We start from the raw sequence: 11,092 nt of genomic DNA, 5'->3' as shown, positions 1-11,092 counted from the left end.
TTAGCGAACATTGCAAATAAATTGGTTGCAAAACGGTATCCACTCACGTTTAACTTTTTGTCTGGTTGTTACAGTCAGAAAAAAAATTTAATCACATTACTATATGTTATAGCCATATGATCATTAGATTTTATACAGATGTTACTATAATGATTCTGTAAATTGTGATCAGCACCCAAATATTGTATATAATGTGGAAGCTACTGCCTTTTGCCTTGGTGTGACATCTCAATTTTTGCAGACAGTGTAAAGGCAGAGTGCCTACAATAACTTCAAAATAGCAGTAAAAATTAAATTTGAGATCATTTTCATTAAAACCTCTAATTGCCAGATTTCCAGTGTCCTACCCATAATACATTTTTCTGGACAAATAAAAATCTTTAAAGCCATTTTCTAAGTTTCACAGTCTAGCGAGTTTCACCAGCCCCTCACTGCAGAACACAAGATCCAGAGGGCGTGGTTGGATCCACATCTAGGGGGTGGAGATTGGTAGGTTTAGGGTGGAGATGGGTGGGTTTAGGGAGCAGGGGGTGGTGACGGGTAGGTTTAGGTATATGTAAGGTGGGAGGAGTTGGATCTGGATCCTTTGGATCTTGTGTTCTGCAGTGAGGACCATCTCAGTTTCACACTCTGGAGCAGAGCGGCAGTCCACCTGTCACTCAAGTGGTAACACTCTTTAATTATGCAGAACTTTAAGGCTTAATATAATTTAAACGGATGAGTTATAAAAAAAATTCACCCCCCTCACAGTTGTCATGAAGGGCAAAATTACCTATATAGACCGAAACCACTTTTTGTACCAGGCTGTAAAAAAAAAAAAAATCTGTAAAGTTGGGCATTTTAAAGGGGTCATATGCGATTTCAAGTTTTCCTTTCTCTTTGGAGTGTTACAAGCTGTTCGTGAATAGATATGATCCCTAAAGTTGCAAAGACTAAAGTTTTAAACCCAAAGAGATATTCTTTATAAAAGTTAGGACTCGTCCACACCCTCCTAAAACGCCTCGTTTAAACACGCCCCCACATGTCTACGTCACTGTGTGGGAAGATTTGCATAACACCGCCCAAATGTATACGCAAAGAAAGAAGGCGTAACTTTGATTCTCGCTGTAGTATTTTTGCCGCCGCCGCCATGTCATGGAGACACTGTGTGTTTCGTTGTGAAAGCGAAATTACTTTGGTTGGTCTTCCAAAAGAGGACACGACTAGAAATCAGTGGTTAAGTTGTATTTACAACACTGTTCCAGAACAGTTCATCCCAAATATTCAGATGTGTCCAACGCATTTTATGGAGGTCGAGGACTGTTTGCTGTGAGAGTAGCCTACAATGGGTGTTCTGACAAATAATGCTGACTCACAGCCTGTAAGTACGTTTTCATATTTAAAGGATTTGCCACTGAGGATTCAAGCGTGAGTTTTGAGCAGTGTAGAGTAGCGCTTGTTGTTTGTCATTTCTTCAATCACAAATGCAGACATGGTTTTATGTTTACGCAGCGCGATGCAACGCAACGTGTAAAAAGACAGTATAAGTAATTATAATCAGTAATTAATTAATCAGTAATCAACCAGCGTACAAAATGTGCAATGAAGCCGCCTCCTTGATCATCTCGTTAAGATGATGCAGAAGTGCGTTCCAAAAACTTTTTTTTTTGACCCTATACACACTTCATTTTTGAGGCCCAAAGTGGGCGTGTCACTCTCGGATAATCAAAAATGGGCAAAGAGGCGGGATGTGGGTGGTGCTGAGGTGACTGGTTGCTGAAACCATTCATCTCTAGTGGCCAGTAGATGAATTGCCATCTAAGTCACTTCCGTGTTGGTTTCAAGAGAGAGACTGGAAGGTTGCCGCTTGAATGGAACGCAGGGAGTGATCAGAGATGGTCTTACTATTGGGAGATGAGAGGGTCTGTATTACTTACTATTAGAGAAAGTGTAATGGTCAACTTGGATCACGTGTGCCTTAATAACCAATCACATTACAGCCTTGATGTCATTGACTTTCAGTCAGAGTTGTGCCACACTCAGTTGCCGTTTACAGATACCATAGGAATAAATGGGAAGTACCATAAGCTGTATCCCACCTGTTGCAAAAAGTCGGTGACTTCTCTTATAAAACAGCATTTTTTTCAATGTAAACTCTAAAAATAGTTCAATCCAAAAGTATTGTTTAGTGTAAAACATGTTGAAGATTAGCCAAGCTGTTTCCTCAGTGTAGTGAAGCCTCTCCTCCATTGACATCCATTCAAACAAAAAGGCCTCTGGTCTCCTTTCCCACATAGACACGTTTACATAGAAACTCTGAAACTGTAGTATGTAAACAATCGTGCCGTGTGACGCATGACTAATTTTCCAATGCGGTCAGCTATCCAGAACTTTCTTATTCTTGCTGTTCAGGTTTCTCTGGTTATGTAACTTTGTCTTTAAGCAATGTCAATGTTTTGCTAACCAGTAAAACTACAACACAGTAACAAATTTCTTTTCTTTTTGTAGTGTTGTTTGATTACCTGGTAATATTAATTACATTTATGATATTTTACATTAAGTTCTGTCCTTCGTGAACTGTGATATCAAGAGGTTTGTGTTAGGGTTAGATTTAGGGTGATTAGGATTGGGGTTTAATAAATATCACTTCTGTATAAAAACGTTGCATGTATGAGTTTATATATAAAAAAAACTGTGTGTGTGTGTGAGAGAGAGAGAGAATGAATTAAGGAAATGATGTTCATCCAAAAATGTACATGGAGAGATAATAAGAGTTAGCAACATAACCGCATAAACTTAAACTACTTTATTTAAAAGAAAGAAAGAAAGAACAAGCGTTATGAAGTACAGGAGTTTTTGCTCACTATCTTCAACTCTACAACGCCCCTTGGCACAATCTTTTGGACGTTGCTGTTACAATCGAGAATGTTCTACAATCGTCTGCCAAGTGTCGTCTTCAAAAAAAAAAAAGACCAAACTTAGCATTAGTCTGTGCTCCAAAGCATTCAAGATGTACAAACTTTCCAGCGAGTGTGCTTGAGAAACACTGCAATGAATGGGGTTTAACGAACTATTGATTGTTTTGAAACTATTGGTTGCTCCATAACACGCGTTGCTTCCGGAGTCCTAAAGTCTGTCGCAACTCGATAAATAGAATCACGCTGTGGACTGACATCTCAAAGGCAGACATGGTTTTATGTTTACGCAGCGCGATGCAACGCAACGTGTAAAAAGACAGTATAAGTAATTATAATCAGTAATTAATTAATCAGTAATCAACCAGCGTACAAAATGTGCAATGAAGCCGCCTCCTTGATCATCTCGTTAAGATGATGCAGAAGTGCGTTCCAAAAACTTTTTTTTTTGACCCTATACACACTTCATTTTTGAGGCCCAAAGTGGGCGTGTCACTCTCGGATAATCAAAAATGGGCAAAGAGGCGGGATGTGGGTGGTGCTGAGGTGACTGGTTGCTGAAACCATTCATCTCTAGTGGCCAGTAGATGAATTGCCATCTAAGTCACTTCCGTGTTGGTTTCAAGAGAGAGACTGGAAGGTTGCCGCTTGAATGGAACGCAGGGAGTGATCAGAGATGGTCTTACTATTGGGAGATGAGAGGGTCTGTATTACTTACTATTAGAGAAAGTGTAATGGTCAACTTGGATCACGTGTGCCTTAATAACCAATCACATTACAGCCTTGATGTCATTGACTTTCAGTCAGAGTTGTGCCACACTCAGTTGCCGTTTACAGATACCATAGGAATAAATGGGAAGTACCATAAGCTGTATCCCACCTGTTGCAAAAAGTCGGTGACTTCTCTTATAAAACAGCATTTTTTTCAATGTAAACTCTAAAAATAGTTCAATCCAAAAGTATTGTTTAGTGTAAAACATGTTGAAGATTAGCCAAGCTGTTTCCTCAGTGTAGTGAAGCCTCTCCTCCATTGACATCCATTCAAACAAAAAGGCCTCTGGTCTCCTTTCCCACATAGACACGTTTACATAGAAACTCTGAAACTGTAGTATGTAAACAATCGTGCCGTGTGACGCATGACTAATTTTCCAATGCGGTCAGCTATCCAGAACTTTCTTATTCTTGCTGTTCAGGTTTCTCTGGTTATGTAACTTTGTCTTTAAGCAATGTCAATGTTTTGCTAACCAGTAAAACTACAACACAGTAACAAATTTCTTTTCTTTTTGTAGTGTTGTTTGATTACCTGGTAATATTAATTACATTTATGATATTTTACATTAAGTTCTGTCCTTCGTGAACTGTGATATCAAGAGGTTTGTGTTAGGGTTAGATTTAGGGTGATTAGGATTGGGGTTTAATAAATATCACTTCTGTATAAAAACGTTGCATGTATGAGTTTATATATAAAAAAAACTGTGTGTGTGTGTGAGAGAGAGAGAGAATGAATTAAGGAAATTATGTTCATCCAAAAATGTACATGGAGAGATAATAAGAGTTAGCAACATAACCGCATAAACTTAAACTACTTTATTTAAAAGAAAGAAAGAAAGAACAAGCGTTATGAAGTACAGGAGTTTTTGCTCACTATCTTCAACTCTACAACGCCCCTTGGCACAATCTTTTGGACGTTGCTGTTACAATCGAGAATGTTCTACAATCGTCTGCCAAGTGTCGTCTTCAAAAAAAAAGAAGACCAAACTTAGCATTAGTCTGTGCTCCAAAGCATTCAAGATGTACAAACTTTCCAGCGAGTGTGCTTGAGAAACACTGCAATGAATGGGGTTTAACGAACTATTGATTGTTTTGAAACTATTGGTTGCTCCATAACACGCGTTGCTTCCGGAGTCCTAAAGTCTGTCGCAACTCGATAAATAGAATCACGCTGTGGACTGACATCTCAAAGTTCGTCAGGTGTGATCGGGACAGGATCTCTGATGTTGATCTCGGAGGGCTTCCCCGACATACAACTGAGGACATCATCAAGTTCATCTGGTGGGATTCAGGGATTTACACAGGATTTAGCGGTTACCAACAGCCGTGGACCGTGATATGAACCTGAAAGTGTTGTGTCTGAGTCTCCTTCTTTTTGAAGCCTCCTGTTTCAGTAAGTATTTCTGATAACTAATTGAAACTATAATGAAATCTTAAAGCAATCTTTATGAAGCCCCTCAAAGAAGTCCAAGTTATTGAGTCAATATTTACAGAGTTATATTTCGCGAAACTATCACTTATATAATTACAAAATTGAATCTGATAATATTACTTTTTATAAGACTCCATAACACAGGACTAAACAAACAAATTAAATTATATTCCAGTTATAAATGTGCTTCTGGTTACAGATAGCCTGGGATTACAAAGATTTGCATTTGAAAGAAAACCAGTTCGAAGGGAGCATAATTTGCTTTTTGGGTTAAAATAATTTCTTAATGTGAAATTCAAAGAGTATGATAATTAGATTAGACTGTGCAGAAATTGAAATCTACACGCTAATACACACTATACTCATAGTCACCAATGCTGATGTTGTTAAAGGGATAGTTCACCCAAAAATGAAAATGAAAAAATGGAAAAAAGACACAAAACGATCGGTCTGTGCAAGAAACTGAACAGTATTTATATCGTTTTTTACCTCTGATTTTCACCGCGATGTCCGAACTGTCTATCCTGAGCACGTTCTCAACAGCCTGTGCCGTCTTCTTCTTCTTCTTGCTTAAAGGCGGGTCGCAGACTTGTAAGTGCATTACCGCCACCTATCTCTCAAATGGACCACTGACACTCTATCTACAATCTCAATTAGGAGTGTCAATGGTCCATTTCAGCGGTAAAAAATCTGAGGTAAAAAAAGATATAAATACTGTTCAGTTTCTAGCAGATAAACATCAAATGTTCATTTTTGGGTGAACTATCCCTTTAACATTAATATATCGTTTTTTACCTCTGATTTTCACCGCAATGTCCGAACTGTCTATCCTGAGCACGTTCTCAACAGCCTGCGCCGTCTTCTTCTTCTTCTTGCTTAAAGGCGGGTCGCAGACTTGTAAGTGCATTACCGCCACCTATCTCTCAAATGGACCACTGACACTCTATCTACAATCTCAATTAGGAGTGTCAATGGTCCATTTCAGCGGTAAAAAATCTGAGGTAAAAAAAGATATAAATACTGTTCAGTTTCTAGCAGATAAACATCAAATGTTCATTTTTGGGTGAACTATCCCTTTAACATTAATAATTTGAGAATAAATTATAACAATAATAATAATTTGAACGGTTTGATGTGATATGAGCTAACCGATCTTTAGATTTAATCCCCATTGGTAGTGAGATTTATTGTAATGTTTTTTTCCTCAGTTGGTCAGAACAAACATGGCAGACTTGTTACTTACTTGTTCAGAGGGCAATATATGGTGAAAATTATTATTTGGGTCATATTCCAAGAAGTAGGCTAGAATCTCATTTCGCCCATTTGCGGCCGTTATGCGCCCTCGATCCGCACTACTGCTGAGCCCGCACTGGGGCGAGGCTCTACCCGACAGTCAAAGCGGCATTACATCACGAAAGTGCGGACTCAGAGGAAAACCGCAAGGGTTTAGGGTGCCATTTAGGACGGGCCTAAGTTCATTCATAAGTCCATTCATGTGTATGCAGTGCACGTTATGTGAATTTGGTTATATAACAAAAGGCTGTATAACACTGGAACTGAAATAAACAAAGCTTCGAAGACCTTTGAATAAATTCTGATTTTGAGTTAGATAAATCACTAACAAGGTTTTGTAGGCCTATTTATACTTTTACAAGGTACACATTTGTACCTTATTTATCTCTAAATTATATATCAGTGCCTTAGTAGTACATTTTGAAAGGGTGGCAGTTTTGTACCTTGTTTTCCTGAAGGTGAACAGAAAATAAAAATGATGCAAAAAAAATATATATATATATATATAGAGAGAGAGAGAGAGAGAGAAATAAAAAACAAATCTAATATGATCACAAACTTATGTTAATTTTCACTAGAACTTTAAATTCTTTAACTTACTGAAATTGATACTTGTTAGAACTAATAGATCTATTACTGGACTGATCAAACTTAATTGAGACTTTTCAGCATTCTTATCATCTTGGCAATAACGATTTTCAATTCTTTGTTTTGCAAGTTTTGTGAGGTGTAGGTGGTGTAGGGGTTTTCATAACTCATGTATAACTAAGGATATAAGGAAACATTTTATCTAGAGTTTCAGTGTGGTTCAAAATTATCTCACCCCCATATCATTCATCCTTGCCAAAAATAGCATTGCAGCTTACACAGCTTGATCTATAAGTACTGTATGAAAATATTTTATGGCGGAGTATTAGAATAATGTTGGAGGCAAGTTGAACCATGTTTAGGAGAGGAAATGCTGTGAAATACTTACTGAAATAATCATTTCATCAATCAAGTAATGAGTGATTGTGAAACTCAGTTGCGGATATATTTTCTTTCCTTCACTCTCTAGCTGAGTTTGAGATTACTGTTCCCAGAGACACCGTCACTGGGTTTTACAGTGAGGAACTGATCCTCCCCTGCATATTTCCTGTGGACAGTTCATGGGATCGGAGAAGCACTGTTATTACCTGGCAGCGTGGATTGGATGTTGTTCACAGTTTCTACTACAGCCAGGACCAGCTCGACCGTCAAAATCTGCATTACGTCAAACGCACCAGTTTGTTCAGTCAGGAGATGATACAGGGAAACGCATCACTCAAACTGGACAAAGTCACTCTTCAGGATGCTGGTGTTTACACTTGCTCCGTCAGCACAAACACTGGCAGCCAGAAGAAGAGCTTTGGAGTGAAAATTGCAGGTAACAAAGCAACATGTACTGATGTTCATAGAAAATCATGTGAATACATTTCAAGGTCTTACAATGTGACTGAAACTGCCCTGTGTTTTAATGCCTGCTTTGTGGTGTTTTTCAGCATTCTACTCTGAACCTCGTCTGCAGTTCTCATTGTTAAATGATGGAGTGAATCTGCTAGTGACTTCAGATGGGGGTTACCCTTCTCCTACACTGCAGTGGCTGATGGAGAACTCAGACATCACTAACCAGACACAAACGCATCTCATGCAGGACACTCATACAGGACTTTATGTTGTGTCTAGTTGGATAAATCTCACTGAAGTCACAAACTCCTCTCTGACGTTCGTACTGCACAACAAACCCCTGGGACAAGACATCAGGAGAGAGATCCAGCTCTACTCAGGTAAAGACTGAGAGAAATAAAAAACAAATCTAATATGATCACAAACTTATGTTAATTTTCACTAGAACTTTAAATTCTTTAACTTACTGAAATTGATACTTGTTAGAACTAATAGATCTATTACTGGACTGATCAAACTTAATTGAGACTTTTCAGCATTCTTATCATCTTGGCAATAACGATTTTCAATTCTTTGTTTTGCAAGTTTTGTGAGGTGTAGGTGGTGTAGGGGTTTTCATAACTCATGTATAACTAAGGATATAAGGAAACATTTTATCTAGAGTTTCAGTGTGGTTCAAAATTATCTCACCCCCATATCATTCATCCTTGCCAAAAATAGCATTGCAGCTTACACAGCTTGATCTATAAGTACTGTATGAAAATATTTTATGGCGGAGTATTAGAATAATGTTGGAGGCAAGTTGAATCATGTTTAGGAGAGGAAATGCTGTGAAATACTTACTGAAATAATCATTTCATCAATCAAGTAATGAGTGATTGTGAAACTCAGTTGCGGATATATTTTCTTTCCTTCACTCTCTAGCTGAGTTTGAGATTACTGTTCCCAGAGACACCGTCACTGGGTTTTACAGTGAGGAACTGATCCTCCCCTGCATATTTCCTGTGGACAGTTCATGGGATCGGAGAAGCACTGTTATTACCTGGCAGCGTGGATTGGATGTTGTTCACAGTTTCTACTACAGCCAGGACCAGCTCGACCGTCAAAATCTGCATTACGTCAAACGCACCAGTTTGTTCAGTCAGGAGATGATACAGGGAAACGCATCACTCAAACTGGACAAAGTCACTCTTCAGGATGCTGGTGTTTACACTTGCTCCGTCAGCACAAACACTGGCAGCCAGAAGAAGAGCTTTGGAGTGAAAATTGCAGGTAACAAAGCAACATGTACTGATGTTCATAGAAAATCATGTGAATACATTTCAAGGTCTTACAATGTGACTGAAACTGCCCTGTGTTTTAATGCCTGCTTTGTGGTGTTTTTCAGCATTCTACTCTGAACCTCGTCTGCAGTTCTCATTGTTAAATGATGGAGTGAATCTGCTAGTGACTTCAGATGGGGGTTACCCTTCTCCTACACTGCAGTGGCTGATGGAGAACTCAGACATCACAAACCAGACACAAACGCATCTCATGCAGGACACTCATACAGGACTTTATGTTGTGTCTAGTTGGATAAATCTCACTGAAGTCACAAACTCCTCTCTGACGTTCGTACTGCACAACAAACCCCTGGGACAAGACATCAGGAGAGAGATCCAGCTCTACTCAGGTAAAGACTTTCAAAAACAAGTTGTTTAAAATTCTCTTGAATCATCAACATTTGTGTCTAAATCTAATTAGCATTTAATTCAATTTCTTTGTACAGATAAGAGTGAGAGGCAAGGAGAGTCAGCATACAGATGCCATGGATGCTTCATAGTGATCCCTGCTATTCTGCTGCTGCTGATCGTGATGAGTGTATTGTTTGTGTTCATTACAAAAAGAAGAGAACATACCAAACTAAATGGCTCTACGGAAGTGGGACACTTTTCTGAAATTCAAATTCCTAATAGAAAAAGTTCAATATGTCTATAAAGGTTATGTAACAAAACCACTTAAACGAAGTTATATATTATGAAACTTATGAAAGATGTTCTATGATTTGCAAGACAGACATGTTTTTTATATTGAATGAAATATATTTATAATGTACAGTACACGCATTATTTTCTAACCTTGGCAGCTTTTAACAAATAATATAATTCATTAGTGTTACATGACACTGATCTCTTACATTGTAACATTTCAATTCAACATTTCATCATTGGTGCTACACAGTCTTTTAACAGACCCAAAATAAATTCTAAATAGGATTTGTCACTCATGACATGTTCTGTGAAGCATTGTTGATTTTCTACATTGCAAAATTGAGATTGAGATCACTTCCATTAATGTTCCATTTAATATTCATGATTGTGTTGAGTTCATTAACAGCATGTTTGCTTCACTGTTTATTGAATATGTTTTCTGTGTCTGTAGTGTTTTTAGACTGTTTTTTTTTTTTTACTGTAAACTACATTGTATTGAGATTTCAATTAGTATGGACTGTGTAAAATCACTAGCGATATTAGTGATAGTAATATTCCAAATGTTCTGTTCATGAAAGTCATACTTGCACCTGTAATAGGTTTATCTTATTACACTGACAAAACACTGCAGAAAAAAGAATTAAATACTTGCAAAGTGTTTCACAGATCACGACTGTACATGTACATCTAGCTTTTTTCTTTATAAAAAAAAAATCACGTTGGTTAGTGCCAACGGAAACCAAATCAAATGTAATTGTTACAGGGATAATGGCAGAACACACAATTAGTTCATTCAAATGTACAACCATTACAAGTCCTGTAGAGATTATCACACACGTGAAAAGGTCGGTGTGGGTGAGGAACACAAAATTTATTTTTATATCCACAACTGATACGATGTTAAAAGGCATTCCAATGAATAATAATATTTTGTCTGACTTTACCCACAAGTCTTAATGTCATTGTAGAGACAGCAAGACCAAACACGTGCCCATGAAGACCCATAATGACATTACATATGAACAGCTTCTAAAGATCACAATTAACAGGATGTTCTGATTCAATCATTACAATGGAAACCATGTAACAAAAGGAATTTAATATCTCTTAACATCTTTCAATACATGCCTTAACAAGAAAATGAATTTCCTGCAATACTGGTTTTAATTATTGAGCATTACATGGTTCTTTGGTTTATTCATCAAAAAACAAACAAAAAATACAGACATTTTCTCACAAGTTCTTAAAATAGAATCACATTCCATCTGAAAAATAATAATCAGCCGAGTCTTGTGTAAGGTCTAGTG

The 11,092-nt window shown here is 37.7% G+C and overlaps 1 protein-coding gene across 1 annotated transcript; it reads left to right on the top strand.

The window, feature by feature from the left end:
- Positions 1-4,828: 4,828 nt before the first annotated feature.
- Positions 4,829-10,442, top strand: LOC107553199 (programmed cell death 1 ligand 1). Its single transcript, XM_016235342.1, has 4 exons — positions 4,829-5,058; positions 7,448-7,795; positions 7,911-8,195; positions 9,584-10,442. The coding sequence occupies exons 1-4, from the start codon at positions 5,004-5,006 to the stop codon at positions 9,790-9,792; spliced, it is 897 nt and encodes a 298-aa protein (XP_016090828.1). The 5' UTR covers positions 4,829-5,003; the 3' UTR covers positions 9,793-10,442.
- The last annotated feature ends 650 nt before the right edge of the window (positions 10,443-11,092 follow it).

The sequence above is a fragment of the Sinocyclocheilus grahami genome, unplaced genomic scaffold (assembly GCF_001515645.1).
Source record: "Sinocyclocheilus grahami isolate Dianchi unplaced genomic scaffold, SAMN03320097.WGS_v1.1 scaffold466.1, whole genome shotgun sequence".
Lineage (NCBI taxonomy): Eukaryota > Metazoa > Chordata > Actinopteri > Cypriniformes > Cyprinidae > Sinocyclocheilus > Sinocyclocheilus grahami.
This window is presented reverse-complemented; position numbering and strand designations above follow the sequence as displayed.